Below are 20,948 nucleotides of genomic sequence, written 5' to 3'. Positions count from 1 at the left end.
AGCATGACCAACCCACAGATATTCTCTCACTCTCTCTCTCTGCTCCCATTACAGTGGGTAAACCAGGAATAGGAGGTTCTATGGCATTTCTGAAAACATGCCTGTAAAGTAATCCAAACACAAGAACACAGACCACTACTATTTGCTGTTTGTATCCCACATCATTTTTCAAATGGTCAGCAACTCTCTTATCTCATGTAATAGGGTACACGCATAGTCAACAAAGAATTACCTGTTACCTATACCATAACAGGCTTATTTTTAGTTCATAGGCAGTAAAGGATTGATACACCTGTTCAAGCAGTATAAACCCAGCCTTTATACAGGAACATGATCTCAGTTTTCCTTAGTTTCTTTTTTAGTGATTTGTGCAGTGAAAAAGACTGCCTGTTCATTCAGCTTGCAAGACTTGTAATGAAATATGTTCCATCAGTCAAGAGCTGGAAAAATGCCTTGTGGGAGAGGGTCAGTTTGTTCAAAAGAAAAAGGGGTGAGAAAGGGGAGAAAAGTTACCTGGACATACTTTATAAGCAAGTACGCCTTTTGATTGGTGTTTTGTATCTTACAGTTCCTGCCCTTAAAATAAATAAAGACTAGCATTTGAAAATTATGCTAACTAACCCATTGGTATATTTAAAGTAGTTTCTCAAGTAAATTCTACCTTTTAGAAATTAGTCCTTTAGGGAAGTTTAACATAAAAGTACTTTCAGACAGAGAAAGTGACAAACTCAACAAGAGTCTGGAAAAAATGTGGCACAATGGAGTCTGAAAAGGAGAGGAGCTGGGAAGGCAAGGCAAGGCAAGGCAAGAGAAGATGTGTTTATTAGCTGTTGAGTATTTCTCTTAGAAACTCAGCAGAAGAGTTTCAGGTCATTCTGATAAACTACAAGAACACTGGCAAAACTGCTACCTGTTTTCCCATACCTCAAGCACCCTACTTTGGAGCTCAAAATTATTACGTATCTAAAAACCACATTCCTGCTAAGTTGTGTTTCACTGTTAGTGAAATATCTGTTCAATCTTTTTTTTTTTTCCTCCTCCAAGAAGCCACTGTTATCTGAAATTGATTGGTCAGTTGGGCTTGAGGGAAACTACAAGGTGCTAAAAGTTCCTTCAAGTACAGCACATATTTCTAAGGACAGTTCTTACCCATTCACTTAATGCTGATATTGAGAGAAAAAACAAATTAACAGAAAGACTAACTGCACTAGCAAGTAGAGCTCAGACTAGAGCAGTGGGAGGTAACAACAGTACGCACTATTTGGTTGAGTACCAAACAGGTACAACACAATCAGTGATAGTTCAAGCTGTCCATCTCTCTCCTTCTCATATTTACATCAACTGTACAATAAACAGGTCACAGAGCTAGGTGAAATTAATTCCTTCTTCAAAATGTGCTTTGCCAAAACTCATCGTTTCTTGAAATCATCTACAGGCAATACTGCCATGCACATATGCTTTTTTGTGAATTATAATATAAAATCTAAGTATAAGATTATGATGTGAACATATACACTTGCCATTTTATTTTTTAAAATTAATTTTTCCCCTTTCTATCCTTGAATTTTATGCTGAACCCCGCAGAATGGATGATCCTAGAATTCCTCCACATTTTATTTAATTTTAATACTTTTTTTTTTTCTCTTACTGTGACTTTCTCAAACTTGAAAAGTTTGGAAAAGTGCCAGTTATAAAATTAAACCAGATTATAAAAAACTTGTTATATAGTTCCAAACCTGGGAGGATTTTGAAAAGGCATAGGACAGCAAAAAGAGAGATTCACAAAACTCTTTAATATTTCTATGTGAGAGAAAATGTGGACATTATTCACCTTCATTGCATTTACTGAAAAATATGGAATTCATAGGGAAAACAGGTTTTGGGGGGGGGGGGGGGGCACGTGGGGGAAGCTCTTCCCCAAAATGTACAGTTAAAGAAAAGGCTTATCCAAGTTAAAACAAGGGGAAAAAAACCCAACCCAAAAGAAAAAAATTGCTTCATTAGTTGTTCATGGTGCATAGACACAAACATTTATACCAGTGAAGGGGGAGAGCAGGATCAAGATGGAGTGAAGCTGAGATTGCTGCTTCAGAAGGCTTTACCAGCTTAGGCTAGTTTGAGGTAAATGTGAGTGACAGCTTTACAGGGCAGCTTTGGCTAGCAATCCTCACCCGTCTTCCTTCCCTTTCCCTTTACTGCTACTTTCCTTGGCCCTCTGCAAGCCTGCTTAATTCACTAAAATCACAGAAAATTACTCAACCGCAAAGAAGCAAAAGTTGCCTTTCCCCCCCCCCCCCGATTTTAAAGCATTAGATTTGTTCAGTGAAAGGGAGGAAGCAAGGCTGTGTTGCTAGAAGAAGGAAAGGGAGAAATGATGAGGACTTAAGTACTGGGATGGGGAAAGGAAGGTTGCTAGATTTCTCTCTGTAGCAACAAGATGTTATATCAGCTCTGCATCCTGTGGATGGTATGCTCAAGGTGGATAAGGTGGTGTGACTTAAGCTGATATAAGAGCTTCCCATCATTGAGAGGAGATAAGCTTTCCCTGCTTGCATGATCCCCTCCTCTCCCTTCTCCTGTTTTGCTGTTGGCACTCACTGGACTTTCACAGAATTGGTTCATATTGCTAAATTGGCAAAAAATTAATCCAGACTAAAAATATGTGCCTTGGAGCTAGGAAAGGAAAGCCGGGGACTGCATGGTCAGGATCATGTTCAGGGAAGACAAAGGACTGGGAAAGAGGAGGGGGATCCTTCACTTGCAGTAGTGATAAGGTAGCAGATCAGCTCAATCATAACATGTAACATCACCCTCAAAGTGACAAATGAATTCTAAATAAATAGACACAACAGATTCTTAGTTGAATAGCTCTGAGCATGTGACCATTGAGCTGTGCTTTAATATATACATATTCTCTTATATATTTGTTGTAAACCCAGTTATTCATGTAGCATGAACAGTTAACTGTTCTTCAGTTTCAAAATGCAAACCAGGATACTCTAATGGAAAACCTTTGTAGACATATAACAGATATTCAGAAGGATTTTAAAAGTAATTTAAATACGTATTGATGCTACTCTCAGCAGTTTGTAACTGAACAAGTAAAGGACAGTTTATGTATATTTCCTAAAATGCAGGTTTTTTTCCCTCAGCATTTTAGTCTTTTAAATGAGTTTATCATGAAGCACAGGATAAATATCATTAGCATTCACTTTAAACAATGAAGTGACTTAGTTGTTGTCTACATTCATTTCATTTACCACTCCAAGCAGAGACTGCACCACACTGATTCCTAATAGAGCAATTTCTACATACTAAGGAAGTGTTTTGCCCTGAAGAAATTATGTGTGGCTATTTAAAAAAAAAAAAAAAAGTTTTGATGTTGATCTTTAGAGCAGCAATCTTTATACAGAAAACGAAAACTCCTGGGGTGACAGAATAACTACTTGCTGTGAAGAATGCTCCTTTACAGTCTCCTAACTCCCATTAGAGAATGGGGAAGGGTGAGTGTCCATAGACTCTGAGAACTATCCTGAAACAGGAACTAATTATTCCACAGATCTAAAAATAAAATAATTTAAAAACAGTATCTGGGATAAAGACAGGATTCTACTACATTATCTTACAGCAATAATCCTTTGGAACAACATCTGTCAGTTCTTATATATTTCTTATACATTACAGCTTATTTTTTAGATCATATGGAACACTTTTTTGCAGGGTTCTTGGAAAACATAGACTAAAGAACAAGCAGTAGGAAAAAATATTAGGTGCACTTCTAATGAAATCTATCAATATCACCATAGCTTTCTTAAAAATATAATTTTCACTGATAGTTTCTTTACTCTGTATAAGCTAGATGTCAGACATTCTGGGGCAGCTAAAGACAGAGAGAGGAGCTTTGGGGTAGTTCAAAATATGCAAGTAAAACATTACTTTTGCTTTCAATGGGAATTAGGTATTTTAATTCTACTGCATTTTTAGCAGGCTAGATTTTTTTAAAATTGGTCATGAGAGTATACAAGCAAAATGAATGAGTTTTTTAAATACCCCACAGAAAAGACTAGTCAAGGCACGCACAGGTTTTTTTTCTTCCAGTTCAGCTGACCATGAAGATTCTGAGGGAATAACTTTTAAAATAAATGACTCAGGAAATCCAAAATCAAGGTACAAGGTGTGGCTATTATTTTACCATAGCCATGTGTTTTTTAGTTTAGCCATGATTAATTCTATTTAGGTGAGGTTTTTAAATACATACATACATACATATATACATACAGAGAGTGAGGGATAACAACACCAGTAATAGAGTGTAACTAACTTCTAATGTAGGGACTTTTGTATGTTTGTCTCAAATTTATGACATGCACACACAGAAGATTACGATATATTAGAGATTACATCTCTCCATTGTCTGTGAGTGATATATTAACAGTACACTCCATTTTCATTCACAGTCTCCTTGGAACTTCTCAAGTGTTACTATAGGATCATGCAATATTAAAGTTTTTCTTCTATCCATGAATCAAAGCCAGACTATGCAAATTTTGTTTTTCAGGTCCATCCCACAGTCAAATGACAATATATTTATGAAATATAAGACCTATTTTTAACTGGATATTTCATGTTTTGGTATTATAGAGAGCAAAGCACAGTTAAGTTATAGGGCAGTAATTCAAACCTTTGAATCCCAAGTCAGAATTTTCCCATAACTTTTCCTTCTTGCTAAGTAGACCAATTCACAGACTTGTCTCACATGCTAGACTAGGCTAGAAATTTTCAACTAGATTTTAATTTTTCTTCAAAAGTATGACTTGGTATCAAATTCAGTTACACTTTTGGTGGAAAAAGTAAAATGGTTTGTGTTAAAAACTTACTCACTGCCATGATGACTATGTTTTAATTCATATTACAGTCAATGTTTGGACTTTACCACTGCTTTCAGTGAGATATAACACAAGGCTTAACAATGATATATCTTCCTTTTATATGAAATGGGAGTTACCGCAGTCTTGAGATATAATTCGGGGCAAGTTTTCAAGTAATGTCATGTGGCTATAATGCTATCTGTGAACTGTTAAAGGTTTTATATTCTAAAGTGTTTTTTAACATGCAGTGAGTGCTCTGCTTCATACACACTATCGTAGCCAAGACTTATTCTGCTTAATTCTCTCGAAGGAGTTACTTCTTGTTGAGAACAAGATGAGTCATACCTGGTGGTGCTAGATTTTATAACTGTTAAAAATAAATAGTTTACTTCATTTAGTCAGCATATCAAATTGCATAGAACTTTTCTTAAGTCAGCAATGTTCACCTTGAGCAGATCAGGGAGGAAAATTAGAAACTGATCTATGAGGTAGCTGCCCCTCTTCAAGAGCAAAATTGAAAATGTTACCTCCTAGTATGTAGATGCCCCCTCTGGATTCTTGCTTTCCTTTGATTATTCTTTCAAAAGATGTATTCTTTCTGGAAACTAAAAAGGAAGGAGTTAAATGGAAGCTGAAAAGATCTTATATGAAAACAAGAGATGACTTTATTGTAGTGGAATTAATCAAACATGGTGATAAGAGAGATGTATCTAATTTCAGAAGCTACAGAAAGAATATCTTATCACAATTGTTTCAGTGACCTCACTTTTTAACTTTCAGAGGAAATACCTTCAGTATGCAACCTTACACTGAGGAAAAGAGCTAAAATACGTAGACAGAACCATATTACTGAGTTTGCCAATGGATTTTTTAACAGAACATTTTTTTACAGTCTCTGTCTCTTATAGAAACAAATCCAAATCACCAGTTAGAGTACTACTTTTATTGCAAAAAAGTTGTATGGACCTACATAAATCATGTATGGCTATGCGTCTCAGGTCAGAAACCTGTTCATAAGAGAAATGGCAGCATCATGTCCAAACTCCGATATTGTACACAAGAATGCAGACATACAGTTGTGCATGCTTGTATGAATAAAAATGGCATGATAACCCTTTTTATATGCAATATTCAAGGAAACAAGTTTTGACAAGAATAGAATTACAGTAGGATGTTTTATCTTGAAGTCCCTTAGTAGTCTCAGCAAACTATGTGGTCAGCCTCCAAAGCAGTACAGTGATTCAGCTGAACTCTACTTTTCACCTGGACGTCAACAAAGAAAGGGAGAAAGAAGGAAAAAACAGCTCAGTTGTTGTAGGAACAACATGTCGGTGTGGCAGTGGGATTTAGTGTGGCAGTGGGATTTAATTACTGTTTATATTACAATTTCAACTTCTATATAATTAGGAAAAAAGGTGAAGGTAGTGATCTACAAACAGACTCTTTGAACAGACTTTAGAATAATATTTCCTGAGGTACTGATGAAACAATAGAAAAACCAGAATGGTTTTATCAGCTGCTGCTACAACATAGGACTAGATTTTAGTGTTGAGATCTGATACTCTGATAAAATATTTGCTAAAATCCATATTCTTTTGTTGCATTATTACAAATACAAAAGAACAATGTATGGCTAACAATTGTATTTTGTGCCTTATATTTTGTGACTTTTTTCTTCAGGATTGACACTGAAGCAGGTATATGCTTTGGTTCAATCCTTCCTGAATTCTTCAAAGATTATATGCAATTCCTTTTCTGTGACAATAACAAAAATAGCATTACGAGTAGTTTCTTTTTTCAAATGTTTGCTAACTTAACTTTGTGTTCCTACTTTTCCCGTGGAAATGCCTTTCCACTCCTGTTTATGGCAGTTCTTACTCATTAGAATTTTATTCACTGTCTTGTGGCCTTTGTCTTGGCTTTCTCCACCAGTAATTATTTCAGCACACTTGCCATAGCTTCTGACCAAGCCTAGCCATGCTGCTTGATGAATCCTGTGGTAATTCCTATTACTACCAGGTATCTTACTACTGAATAGTTGTAATTGCACTTTTTATTTGGTCTGAAGGAAGAGTACATAGCACTTCATACTCCCTTTAAGCAGTCTTTAATTTATTTTCTGCATCTCCAGATCAAAGTCTACATGATGGAAGTTTTCATACACTGCCAGGATAAAAATATTTAGATAGGTACCTGTTAAGAACCTTCAAAAGAAACTAATTGCTAGAAACTTAACTTGCACTGACTTGCAACACTAGTGAGGCTTCCACACAGATGCTATCAGCACTGTGAAGCACCTCTAAATAATTTTGATAAACCTGGCCTTGAAGAAACATTTTCCTGCAAAGTTGTTTTGCTTTTAACATTGACCAAAATTTGGTAGGTAATTTTTTCATCTATTAAAAATATTATAGACCAAATGGGACTTAGTATACAATGTCTTGAGTCCAAACACCTATAGTTGCAGTAGATGATTCTTTAATAATGACGGGCATAAATTAATACACATTATGAATTGATTAAAAAATAACTACTATACGAAGGCTGTTGCACACAGCACTCTACTCTTTTGCTTAAATAGCTTAGAATGTAAGAGACAACCAAAATATCATCAGAGTTGAGATGTCAAACATATAGTAATGCCTCTCAAAAAAAAGAAATATAATTACAGTTTTATTGATAAAGATTTCTCTTTAAACATTTGGAATTAAAAATAGAAAATTTCCTACTGTAAGTGCCTGAAGTGCATATGACAGCAATCCTACTGTTCAGCTTAATGAGCCTGTCAGTTCAGAATATTATGCAGTTTGATTTAAGCATCTTAAATATGATGTAGATCTAAAATGTTAACAGGAAGCAAGAGTTTGCAAAATGTAATAATAATAAAATAATAAATGTAATAATAAACTTCTCCTATATAAAAAACTCTTCTATCTATCATCTGCTATTTGCCTAGATTATGAAATGTGATTATTAATTACTATAGCTTTGATTTCTAGGGACTTAAAGAATCCAAGTCCAAAAATTTCCACTGTATTTTAAGATGTTTCAAGATGTCCTTATAAGAATCCAGAGGTTCTTCACATTTACTTGATGTCACTCAGCCCTTATTTCATTTTTTTTGCTCATCTTGACACTCTTTCAAGGAATACTTGCCTCAATTGTTCGATCCACCATTGTGATTTGACTTAGCAGTCTTCTGATTAAGTCACTGCTTACAAATCCAGGATTTAACACTTCACATGCCCTAACCTCCCTGTGTCACTGTTGCATCTATAATCCTATTTCTGGCAGAAGAGACATCTCTGCATGTATCAGACATCCAACTCCAGAGTCATTGCTCCCTTCTTTTTGTCGTGTTGCGGTTAGAGAAGGCTGTGTCAGTTTTCTACATATTGCTTGTCAAAGGCATGACTGAAGCAACTTCAAGCTTGTATGCAGGGATCAAAAAAAGCACTTTCCTGCAAATATGCTGATCACTGATATATTCAGGCATCTACAAGATTTTAGAAATATAAACCTTGGTATTTTTATGTTAAGTAGTTTAAGGGTAGGCACTGTGAGTTGTTGATGGCTAAAAAGCAAGCTCCTTCTTGACTCAGAAGATGTTGTACATTTCATTTGAGCAATGTAGATTTACGGCCGTTTGAAAATTAACAGATTCAAACTTGTTCTAACTGAGCATATGTTTCATCAGTAACCAGCTTCCAGGTCATGTGACAGGAAAATTAAATGGATTTACAAGGGAAAAAAAGGAAAGGAAAAAAAAATTGTAGTCAGAATTCTATGTCAGGACTACCATGATTAAATGATCAGCATTATACAATATTTCTGCAAAACCACTAAAGAACAGTGGTGGATGACCATAAAGTACATCAGAATTTAAGCCAATTTTCTTAGAAATGTAGATCACTTGAAAGGATCTCTATGACTCCCAGAGGAAAAATTTCCCAGGTGGCCTGTTGTATTATTTCAATGATTTGAATCAGCTGTACTATTTCTTCCAAAGGATACTGTAAAAGACTTCTAGAGTCTTTTTGTTATGTGAGGATTCAAGTCCTGTAAACACTCATGGGAATTTCTCAAGTAAATTCCATGCAAGGTGAGAATTCCTCTTTCCTTATTTCTTTTTAATTCCTCTTTCCTTATTTCTTTTTAAATATCAACAAAATAGTAAATCCAGCACATATCTTCACTATTTGATGCCACCTACGCATCTGTAGGCATTACTACAGTATTTTGAATTTCATACATAGGGGTGTTTATCCTTTTTTACTTATAAATTATCTTGTGGCTTTACTCCATATATTGGCTCATTTACTTTTAATCTGACATTTTAATAGACATGCCACTTACAGATTAAAGAGCTAGTATATATTCTTTTTTTTCTTGGGAAATGATAAAAAGTTACTTTTTTGTGTAACTTTTTGCCAGAATCATGGAAGACACATTTCCTTTAGAAAATCTTTCAGCAGGTAATGTGGCAGTGGGATTTAATTACTGTTTATGTTGCAGAAGTCCATAGATACACAGTCCTGGTTACAGGATCTCATTGTGGTAGATGCTGTTGAAACCCAATTCTTTCTTCATTCTCAAGATAAGTACCTTCTGGGCCATGGCAGTGCAAAATACCCTATTCTTCTCAAGGTTGTCCTAGAAGGCTGAACTATTGCTGATTGTCTGGGTAAGATAAGTTTACAATGTGTTTCTCTTGTCTACAAAAAGCTGATTCTAAAATAATTTAAGCTGGGAATCAAGTAATAACTTCTGGTCACCATCAGCATAGGCAAGATTTGAACTGATGACTTAGATTGAAACATGCTAAATTCCACCATCAGACACAATATTGCAAGCTGTATGATGAAAAAAAAAAAAAAAAAAGATAGATTTTCTGTTGTGTGGGTAGCATGCTTTAAATGTGAAATAGTCTTCCTAGTTGTGGCAGTAAGCAGCTTTGAGGTAATTGCTATTTTGTGTTTCAGTTCAGAGACAGACGTTAAAATGAGTCATTGGCTTCTGTTTCTGTGTTCTGAGCTGGCCCCTTTGCTTGTATAGTTTTATTGGTTTTAAAGGGACCGTGTACTGGCACAGCTGCTCCTAGTATAAGATATGCAGCATAAAGGAAAACATTCCCACATATTTTCCTTGTAAAAGTTTGGTGATTTTGTATACAACTTAAGCAGTTAAATCCTATAATAGCTTTAACTGCAAAATATTCAAATACGACAGTTACTCTAGCAATTATACAGGATATTTGATGTTTACAGTTGTACTTATTTATTTGTCATTTTGAATAAATGCATACTTTTTAAGGAGAAGTCTTGCTCTGAGTTTTCAGGTTTTTCCTCTTTTATGGTTTTTCTTTGTTGTTTTTTTTTTTCCAATTTACTGTTGAAATTTATGTTAGTCTTGACCACTCTTTTCGTCTGCCATGCATGGGAGAGGTATTAGCCCAAATTCTGCTGTGGGAACACTCTGTACTTCACTTGCCTTTAATAGGATCATATTTTTAAAAAAATAAGTCATATACTCATATAAAAATTTAGATAGAAAACTAAATTACATCAGCAGTGAAAAATCATATGACTGAAACATCAATTCTAATTTAAAAGCATTTCTTGAGACAATGCAAAATGTAATTCTATTGCTGAAGTGAGGCAAGGCTGTTCTGGGACAAAACTAATATAGAAGTCTGACAAATATTGTTAATAATCCACTGATATGTATAACTGATGAGAACAGTGTTGACAGCACCATATTGCAAAAAAGAATCATGGCCTGATGGGAACATTACAACCCACTGGTAGAAACATGCAAGAGCCTCTAATGCTGTTAGGGTTGCCACCATAGTGATGGACCAGATTCTCAGGAGCTGACATCTTCATAAATCAGAAGCTCTGTAGTACCACAACAAGTCCTTGGTTTGACTAATATATGATTACAATTGAGGACTGTAGTACAGCAGAAATCATGCTAAGCAATAACCTATCCGTGCCGTTGACACTTTGGAGACCAGAGATAACAAAGGGAACTCAGTAAGTCTGGCTTCTTCTACAAAATAGTAACTATAAACTCCAGCTAAATTCAAAAGCCATTTAAGATTGAAAAACAATACTGTATGTGTCTATTAGAATTTTCAAGTTAATTGACTTGTTAATGACATAATAAATCTTGTTTCCTACATTATTAAATTAAACACTTCCTATTGTAAAGAATAATTGCCCACCTACAAATGGGTATCTACATAATGGACATTTACATATGGATTTCCTTGTATGAATTTCTGCCCCATTAACAACTTATGTACATATATAGTTACATATTTCCATTTTAAAAGCTGTAATTAAAGTGTAAATATTGTTGGCTAATGTAGTTGGCTGTCAATATGCACTTGTTATGGAAAATGTGACATATGTCATTTAATAAGAGAGCATAACATGTTATTTATAATACAATTATGTAGGAATATGGTGTTCAGCTTAAGACTTATTTCTGTATCATTGTGTACAGTTATAAATGTTGGGTTGCTGTATAGCTTGATTTTTAGTCAGGGTGCAGTAGCTACACTTATTTTCATATGGATCAGTCTGATCACACTATGATGACGTACGTTTTTCTAGTGAGAATTTCACCTTTGCATCTCATGTAGGTGGGGTAAGATTTTATCCTCTTCCAGTTCTTCATTTTAAATGCTCCTTCTTTTTTTGATTGACACAATTATTCAAAGGAATAAACAAAATTACTCTTGGAGTCTTATTTTATTTGTAGTTGATAGAATATGTCTTTGGTGTCCTTATTTAAGTAGATTAGCACTTTATTCCATAATTGGTGCCTTCATCATAAGTAATTGACTATTCCTTCATTAGACAAAGAAATGCATAACTTACACAGAGTCCTGGATATAAGACAGGAAATAGAAGTTCCTGATGTAGCAGACAGGAACGCTCACAACCCTTACAAATGGGAGATGTACAAACATACCAATATGATGAAAAATTAGTGTGTAAGACGAAATTCCTGACATGGAGAAGGCTAGCTAGATGTAGTTTGTGGAAAGACTGGAAGGGATGCAGTTGTCCTGTTGCAAATAATGAACTCATGTTACTGTCTACAATGTGGAGACAGCCATAAGCTTGATGTGCAGCTTACTGCAATTGGTAGAAAGGCTGTTAATTTTAGATACTGCAGTTGTAAAGGGAAGCGTTTCCAATCACAAGAGGGCAAGGAATGCTCTTCTGTTCCTGCAATATTCACTGTTCAGTCTACATAGGAGTCACTCAACAAAGGCTCCTAGTATTGCAACAGGAATGGCTTAAGTTTGAGGAAAATCAAGCAAATCTTTTATTCATAGCTTGTGTGTGCAGTTTTGTGTAATTTTATAACAGAAGTGAGTACTACTGAATACTTTAGTATATAATTCTCTACTAAGAAACCTTGGTGTTCGGTTTCAAACAAAGTACACTTACATGCTCAGAACTTTGCCAGTATTGCCAGTCATAGAATCATGGAACCTTAGAAAAATATTGGTCAGAAGAGACCTCTGGAGATCGACTGGTCCAACTCAAAGCAGGTTCACCTTCAATGTCTGGGACACCATCCAAATAAGTTTTTAATATCTCCAGCAACAGCAATTCCACAGCCCCCTCGGGCACCTGTTTGACTGCCCTCATGGTAAAAAAACCTGTTTCCTGACACCTAGAACCCTCCCATGTTGCAACTGGTGTCCCTTGCCTCTTGTCCCATCCCTGTGCACCTCTGAAAAGAATCCAGTTCCACCTGCTCTGTGCAAGTCTACACAAGTCTATATGAAGCCCAGCAGTTTTGAAACAACTTTAGTGCTTATGATTGTGACAGGCACTGTACTCTTCACACCACAGGTTTTGAGTTTCAGCTGCTACTACAGTAAGTCACAGACGTACTTCTAATATGTGCCATTCTTATCCCGTCAGTATAAAGATGCTGTTGCTTTTTACAATGCCAGCTCTAGGTATCCCAAAGGATGGTGTGCTGCCATCTTTTACTCAGCAGGAAAACACAGACCTGTGTTTCACACAGCAGTAAACTTACCAATTCTTTTGTGAATGCCAGAACTAGAAGCTTCCTTTCACCTCCCCTTTATGCCCCAGAAATGAGAAATCTGACCCTGGTTTTATGTATAATCCATTTTCAAATTCTTTTTTAACTAAGAATTATTTCTCTGCTTTCTTGAATTTTTGACCAAGCTGCAAAGTATGAAAGACACTGTATCTTTTTGTATGGGTGGTAAGAGTACATCCATAGAACAAATGGAAAGTAAGATCTACAAAATCTTTACAGGGTAATATTATATCTATCATATAAATATTTGTGCTTATTGCTTACTCTGGATTCAGTTAAAAATAAAAGAATCAAGTAGAATTTATTTTAGGTGAGGCTGTTCTAAAAATTGTCAAGAAACTGTACCATCTTTCTGTTACCAGTTTTTGCACATTTAATGAGCTGTGGATGCAAAACCTAAATTGAACATATGATGTATATAAAAAAACTTCCAATAATTTAATTTACCAAATATTTATCTTACCAACAGTATAGATCATTCTTATAACTGTGGTAAGCACTGTAGCTGTACTAGTGATTAAAAATAGTGCAGACATACTAACACAGTCTAGCAATGTAAGGACATTTCAAAATAGGGTTCTTAGTGTTGCTTGATGGGTATTTCCATAGGAACACTCTGAAGTCAGATGCCACAACTCAGGAATTTTTAATGTTGAAGCAAAAGGTGACCCTCTGTGCTGTAAGTAAGAGACACCTGTGAGACAGAGAAAGAAACACATGCTTTGGCACCCATCTTTTTTTTTTTTTTTTTTTTAATCCACAAGAGTGGTTCTAGGAAAGTAGATTAGTCAAAATTATGGTAGCCAGGGACAGCAGAAAAACTAATTTCCAGGGGCCTTCATGAGAGAGATCTAGCCACAGTGCTTACACTGTTTCTAGCAACCTTCTTCTTTTCCTGGATTGAGTTCCTGATTTACCTCCCAGTGTCCAATCTTCCTGTGGAAGACCCTATTGATTGCAGCAGGAATAATAATCATGCTTCAGCATTTATAAGGATCAAACCCTATAATTTCTGTTCTCTCATCATGTATTCAATAGTCAGATGACATCAGAACCTGATGACCTGGAACAGAGTAGCGCAGAGGAAGACAAGAGTATGTTTTCGGGGAAAGTCCATGCTCACTGTGTCATTTTTTTCGTTTTTGTGTTCCTGAGGCTGCCTAACATTACATGCTCTGAATAATCCTCTGGATTCACCTTTTGCTCTACTCCAGAGTCTAGAAAGACCAGCCTCCTAACTTAAATACTTAAATTGGATGCTTACATTTAGATTATATGGCCATCACATCACATGTATATTTTTGGATATTAAAGATCTGTAATCATTTTCAGCAATTCCCTGGATGAGCAGCTTTAGTATCCAGAATAAATTCTGTATGATCCACCTCGGCTCAACCTGTCCTCTTTGAGAAGATAACAAGAGGTTTTTATGGCAACCAGGAAATAAGAGTATTTCGTATATATTTGTAACAGCAGAAATGGTAATGTTGGTTTAGAACAAAAATGCTGTGAATGGTAGAGCTCACCTGAAAAAAGGGCTAGTCTTAGAACACTCATACTTTAAACACTGGATCTGATCTTTCATATACTAAATATATATTTTAATGCAGATATATAAGTCTAGGAATCAAAGGTATGAAATATCAGACTGGGGAAGCAATGAAACCTTTACTTGTATCACTGACATACGTCTGATCTTACTGCTGTTTTACCAAATTAGTCCTGCCTCATTTGATGGCTGACCTTTATGAATCAGGACAATCTTACTGTGCCATTTCCCTGTTCTAAAGTCCCACCTCAACAATACTCTTTGAACTGAAGCTTTATGTGCACCGATACTGACGTGTCTTTTCCTCATCCTGCTCATGCAAGTATTTCATCAGGTGGCATACTGCTCATAGCCAAACAAATAGTTGGCACACTAAGTTCCTCTATATAGCCTTTGCTATTCAAGCAAATAATATCTGTCTTGTTGGCCACGTTCATAGGAGGCTACTGAAAGACCAGAGACAAGCATATTTTTTTTATTCTAATATCTGGACTGCATCTTATAATGGAAGCAAACACTGTTCCAAGCAAACTCTGCTCATAGGCCAGTGACTCTGGTCTGTGCCATGTCCTGTGCTTGTAAGCCATAACACAGGTGAACCTCTACTGTAACGCTCCAGCAGATCTCTAGATGACCTTTTTTTTTTTTTTTTTTGGGGGGGGGGGCTGACCTTTTTTTGGGTTTTTTTGTTTGTTTCTATACTAACCAAACTTCGCCAAGTTTTCTGAATTTGGGCAAACAGCACCAATACAAAAGCTGGTTTCCCAACCTCTCAGACTCTGCTAGCCATTTTGGAGGACTGTTAACAATTCTCAGAGAAAAAAATCACTGAAATACATATGGGCAAAATTTGTGCTTGAAAATGCTTGATTAAATTTGGCTGAAACTTTTCAAAGTTTTGCTAAGTGTTTAATAGTTGAAAAGCAGTATTCTGTGGCAGTGAATGAGTAAAACAGTAGCAGCTATAATGAATAACTCACTGATTTCATTGAGAATGTTTATATGAGTCATTATACCCTTTTACAGGTACCTCTGTACCTGAGGGTTTTGAAGACTGTATATATCTTCAAAGTGTTCTGGTCTACATCAGCTATTACTAAATTTATCTTAAATTTATTTGAGAAGCAGAAAAAGAACTGTACAGTGTATAGCTATTTCCAATTTAAAACTTTGTAATAAACAAGTCAGCATTTTCACTAACACTGTGTCCTTGCAATGTTCACTACAATGGGAAACATTCCTTAGTATTTCATGTCTTGTTACAGATACTGCTGCCAGGTAGGTGATTTATGCTTTTCTCGTTTTGCCAATTTACAAGCACACTGATGAAGGATACCATTTTGATCACCTTACCCTAATTAGCCTTAATTATAGCCTTCTTCACACGGTAGTCTTTAGAGGTATTAATATATATTTATCTGCAGGGCATATCGTGAGTATAGGAGGACATCATTCCGTGATTTGCATAAAGAGGATTTGGAGTTGTCATCTGGCTTTGTATGGAATAGCAATAATCTTCTTAGACACTTAAAAAACCTACAAACACCTCACACTGTCACGTTTGGCATCGGTACAATATTTGTCACTAATTACACACAAGAATCAAGTAAGAAATAACTTGCAGACCATTTATTTGAGTATGTGTGGGCAGGGTACATTTTGCAGAAATACGGTTCGGATCCTTTACGTGAAGAACTTATTAAAAGAACAAATCTCTAGTGTATGCAAAATAAAAAAGCAAGAAAGAGACTTGATGAGAGAAAAATACTTGGGCCTAGTTGGTTAACACGTAAGAAGGTAAATCCCTTCTGTTTAATCAGCCCTGCTCGCCCTAGTGCATCAAAGCGGGACTCCCACGTTGTTACTCACCAGTTAATTTTTATCTAGCACCATCGTGACCCTCAATTGCAACGTCCCTCTCAAAACTAAAACTATAAGCTAGCTAAATATGCTACCGACGCATTCCAACAGGTTTCCCTGGAAAAGTTGTGTACCATAGTACTTGTTTCGGGTTCCCTGCTGGAGAAAAGACTCGTCGTCTGCCGAAAGAGCTCCGTGCTCTTCGGCAGCTCCCGCACTTCAGTCGTTCCTGCCGCGACACCCGCTCCTTGCGCAGGGCCCGCCCTCCTGCAGGCTCCCCGGGGGGACGCAGCCGCCCGCAGCCGCCCGCAGCCGCCCGTCGCTCCCGCGCGCCGGGGGAGGCCGGGGGAGGGCGGGGGCCGCCGAGGGGCCGCCCCCCAGCCGCGCGCCGAGGCCTCCGCCGCAACAAAAGGCAACGCCGGGCACGAGGTGGCGGCCGCTGCCCGCCGCCTGCCAGTAGGGGGCGCTCGAGCTTCACCGTGCGGCGCTCCCGCTGGCCCGCGGACGGCGCGCGGCGGCAACGGCCGGCCTAACCGTCACCTCGGAGCCGCCGCTGGCCTCTCTCCGGCCTCTCCGCCCGCCCTGCCCTCGGTGTCTCCGCCCGGTCACCCCCTGCCCCGTTGCGACACCGGTCACTTTTAAATTCCGTTGTCGTTCACGTTGCTCCTTCCCTCGGGTTCCTGGGTCTTTTTCGGTGGTGGTTTGGGGTTTATTCTGCCGCTTGACAGTCTCTGTCGTGCGTGTAGGCGGAGAGGGGCTGTTCGCCCTCGTTCCTTGGGGATTACGCGGCCCCTTCTCTCACCGCCCCCTCCGCCGGCCTCCGGGGATCGCGGTCGGTTCCGCGAAACTTTCCCGCTGGCGGGAGTTGCACTGCAGCCGAGGGGCCTGGGGGAGGGCGCGGGGGACGCGAGGGGGGAGGTTGCTCGCTCCTGGTTTTCGGCTGAGCAAGCCCGCCAGTCCTACAGACTTTGTAGGTCACGCGTGATGCATTTTATTTATTTTATTTTATTTGCCACCTTTCCCTCCTTTTCCACAGAGCGGAGCAGCGGAAAAATCTCTGGGGAAGATCCTTTCGAGGGTCTCGCTCCCAAGTGTCTGTGTATGTGCGGAGAGGGAATGAATAATTAGAGAACAGCTCCATGAAACCACTTACCGAAAAATTAGCTGGCCGTTAAATGGGAAGCGGTGAGGAGCAATCATGTAAATTCTACCTATACCCAACTGTAGAGGAGAGGCAGGGGGGCACCGCCCGCAGAAGACCTGATTTCCAGTCGTGTGGCTGTCGTCTTATATCGTCGTCCCCATCTCCCTACCCCGGGAGGAGAGGGACGCGTGGGTGTGGAGCACAGTGGTTTAGTCCACACCCCGCAGCTTCCCTTCCCCAGGCAGCCTCGGGAGCCGCGCTCATTCTCCTCCCTCTCCTTGCCAGCCGGTGTGTCCACGGCGGCAGGAGGCGGAGGCGGCGGGAGGGGAGAGGAGCGGAGAGGAGAGGAGGAGAGCGGCGCGAGAGCGGCGGACGCCGGGCTGCCGGGGCCGCCCGGGAGAGCTGCGGCGGCGGGAGGCCCCCGCACCCCCTGCCGCACGCACCCCCGCCGCCGCCGCGACTGCTCGGCAGCAGCCCGCCGCCGCTCCCGCCCGCGGCGGCACCGCGCTCGAGTTACTGCCCTCAAGCAGTTTCCGCTCTGGTTTTCAGTGAGGAGGGAGGTGTAGGGGACAGGGGTTTATTTTGAGGGGATGCTGAGAAAGCCGTTCCCCTCCTGTAGCACATTGCCTAGGCGTTCCTATTATGGAAGTTAAGTGAGAAACTCTGCAGCTTGAACTGATTTGGTAGGGAAAGGGAGAGAAAAGGGTAGGGGGAAGGGCGAGAGGAAAGCAAAATAGCCAAACCAAGCCAATGATTTTCCTGCAAAGTGCCGGGAAGTTTGTGGAGCACTTTCTAGGAATCGGCTCCTCTCTGAGTCTCTCCTTGTCTTCCGAAGAAAGAGCTTGCTTTTGGATTGCCATGGATCCTAAAGAGAGTCTTAGACACACTTGAATAATTCCTCTGCTTGGGCTGGATTGGTGGGAATTTAGGAAGGAGCGTGTGTGCAAAGCAGAAGCTTTCGGAGCTCGCTTGCTGCTCTAATCTGTATGGATCTAAAAGTGTCACATTCAAGACCTTTGTATCTGCAGCTTTTGATTTCAAGAATTCCCTTTCCACTTTAAGTAGCTGCTAGGAAACTGAAAACTTTTGGACCTACCTCTTACTGGCTTTGGATACTTTTTTTTTTTTTTTTTTTGGATCTCTGTGGAATTGGTCTCGCAAACGATCGGGATTGCTTTTAATATGTCAAAATGGGTCTGCTGACGCCACTCCTGCTCTTTGGATTTGCATTTTTTCAGGTCTATGGTAAGTTCGCTTATTTTAGATATGCCATTTCTGTGCAGAAATCCCCCTCATCTGAATCTGATTTGGGACAGCACATGGACGGCATTATAAGCTTTAACATTACAGAGCCTTAAGTTTGTTTCTGGTATAAAAATGGTATTTCGGGGCGGGGAGAGGGAGCAATGTGTGTTTCCAATAAGCAGTCCTTCCCGTCTGCTAACTTAATGGAAAAGCAGCTTATGAATCGAAGAATGTCAGCTTGAGGTAGCGAGGAAAGAGTAAAAACTACCGCGCTAAATCTTTTATTTCGGCGGGGCGGGGGGGAAGGAGAAAGGGAAGGCAGAGAGCTGTTGTAGCTGATGTTACTTTGCCTCCTTCTATTGTTGAACTTTCCACCGGGAGAGCCAGCTGATGAAATAAATGGGTTAGCTCTGCCTCGGCTCCAGGTGAGGCGAACTGGCGGATTTCCAGAGTCCCCTACACGCCTCCTCGGGCGCTGGCGAGCGGCAGGCAAGGCAGGCAGGGCGGGGGCGGGCGCGCGGGGCACAGCCCCAACCACCCGCCTTCACCCCCACCCACCCCCGCGGGGCCGGGCAGGTGCGGCGCGGCCGGCCGCCACCGCGGGGCGGGAGGGTCCTCCCATCGTGTTCCCCCTCACCCCCTCGTGACGGGCTTTCCGGAGGGAGCGTTGTCAGGAAGCTTAGCAACGTCTGGTGGAAAGGGTGGGTTCCCCCTCCGCCCCGGACTCCCCCCCCCTTTGGGTCTGCTCTGCAACACTTCTTGCAGTTCTCAAGTTCAAGTAATGGGAGGGGAACTATAAATTAGCATCTTAAGGAAGTACGCTTCACTAGGGCGAGAACTCCAGTGCGAGGGTAAATTGTCTTTCAAAGTAGGGGTTGGCGCTGTACTGCAGTGTAGACGTTAGACGCGTTACAGCAGTTCAAGCACACGACTAGGAAGCGAGCATCTGTAACAGCATACAGTTCTACATGAGTGGGTGCTGGGACCAAATGCTAGGCAGTCCTCCTAGTATTGAGTATTTGCATCTCTAAACAGTCTTTTAGACTTCAGGTGAATTTAATGTCTGGGAGCCTGGCTGGCTTTGCCTGCCTGTTAGAGCAAACTTGGTTCCAGGAAGCTGCTTACAGCATTTACTGTATCAGTCCTGAAGCAAGGACTCTAGGTTTATTGTTCGCAGTCACAGGCTGCTTTGGGTCTTTCTCCCCCTCCTTTCGTCTTCCCCCACCTCCTAGCAAGAAAGGAGGCTAAATAGATGAGAAGGGGACATTCAAGTACGGTTTTACATTGGTTGCATAATATGCTGTGTTCAGTTTGGTCTACCGATGAGAAAATTTCTGCTTAATGTATGTACATGCTAAACAGCAGGAGGTTTTAATTGTGAAAGGATGTAATGGAACATTTGTGTCTATCAGCATGGTCATAGTTTTGTGGGGATTTTGTTTTCTGTTTGCTTTATTTTTCCTACTGTAATGTGTAACATATTTTGATCCTTAACTTTAAGACCACCAGTATGGGAGATACCTTTGTATACAAACTGAAAACATCAGACTGTAGAAATGTAATTATTAGTAAGTGTTTAAAATTGTATGTAGCTAGAAGGAATACAATTAAAGTGTTCAATGGAAATGACAGAGTGAATCAGAGGAGCTTGGTATTACAGAATGTAATTAATGTACCAGGCTGTTTGGAGATATATGAAACAAATGCAATTAACCAGTTTGCTGGAACGACAGGAGCAAGACATAATTTATTCTAGTTTTGTCATGGGGAACACAAGTAGAACCTTTGTTCTGGTTCAGCCTTATAGGACAAGGGTGGGGGGTGCAGGTGAAGCACATAGCTAATTTAGAGCTGGACCACTAGAAAAAAATGCCAAGGAACTGCCCAGAATAGATGTGATCCTCCCCTTTTGTGGGAAGAGATTGCAGAGACTGTCAAGTTTGCCTACATTAACAACTCAAATAAATAAATAAATAGCCTTGTGGATAGCACATCATGACCAAGTAGAGATAAGCTGTTATTGTTGTAATGACTAACAAGTAGCTTTGAAGAAATACTGGCGTGCAAGCTTGGCACACAGTACTTTTGTCTCTTTAGAAGCATAGTAATTACGATTACACCTTAGGGTGACATGTACCACCAGTTGCTTTGAAAAGATATATATCAACAATAGCACTATTTGTAA

At 39.6% G+C, this 20,948-nt stretch overlaps 1 protein-coding gene across 16 annotated transcripts in view; it reads left to right on the top strand.

Annotated features, from left to right (window-relative positions):
* The window catches only part of ROBO2 (roundabout guidance receptor 2), a 952,677-nt gene that overhangs the window by 462,180 nt on the left and 469,549 nt on the right, over positions 1-20,948 (top strand). The window contains exon 1 of one of the 16 annotated variants that reach the window (XM_030020185.1): positions 17,878-18,763. The exons of the other annotated variants lie outside the window; for them this stretch is intronic. Coding sequence (XP_029876045.1) covers positions 18,709-18,763 — 55 coding nt within the window. The 5' untranslated portion in view covers positions 17,878-18,708. Of the gene's footprint in view, positions 1-17,877; positions 18,764-20,948 lie in introns of those variants that run through there. 16 annotated transcript variants of the gene reach the window in all.

This window comes from Aquila chrysaetos, chromosome 7 (genome assembly GCF_900496995.4).
Source record: "Aquila chrysaetos chrysaetos chromosome 7, bAquChr1.4, whole genome shotgun sequence".
Lineage (NCBI taxonomy): Eukaryota > Metazoa > Chordata > Aves > Accipitriformes > Accipitridae > Aquila > Aquila chrysaetos.
The sequence above is the reverse complement of the archived record's forward strand: the minus strand, read 5'-3'. Positions and strand labels throughout refer to the sequence as shown.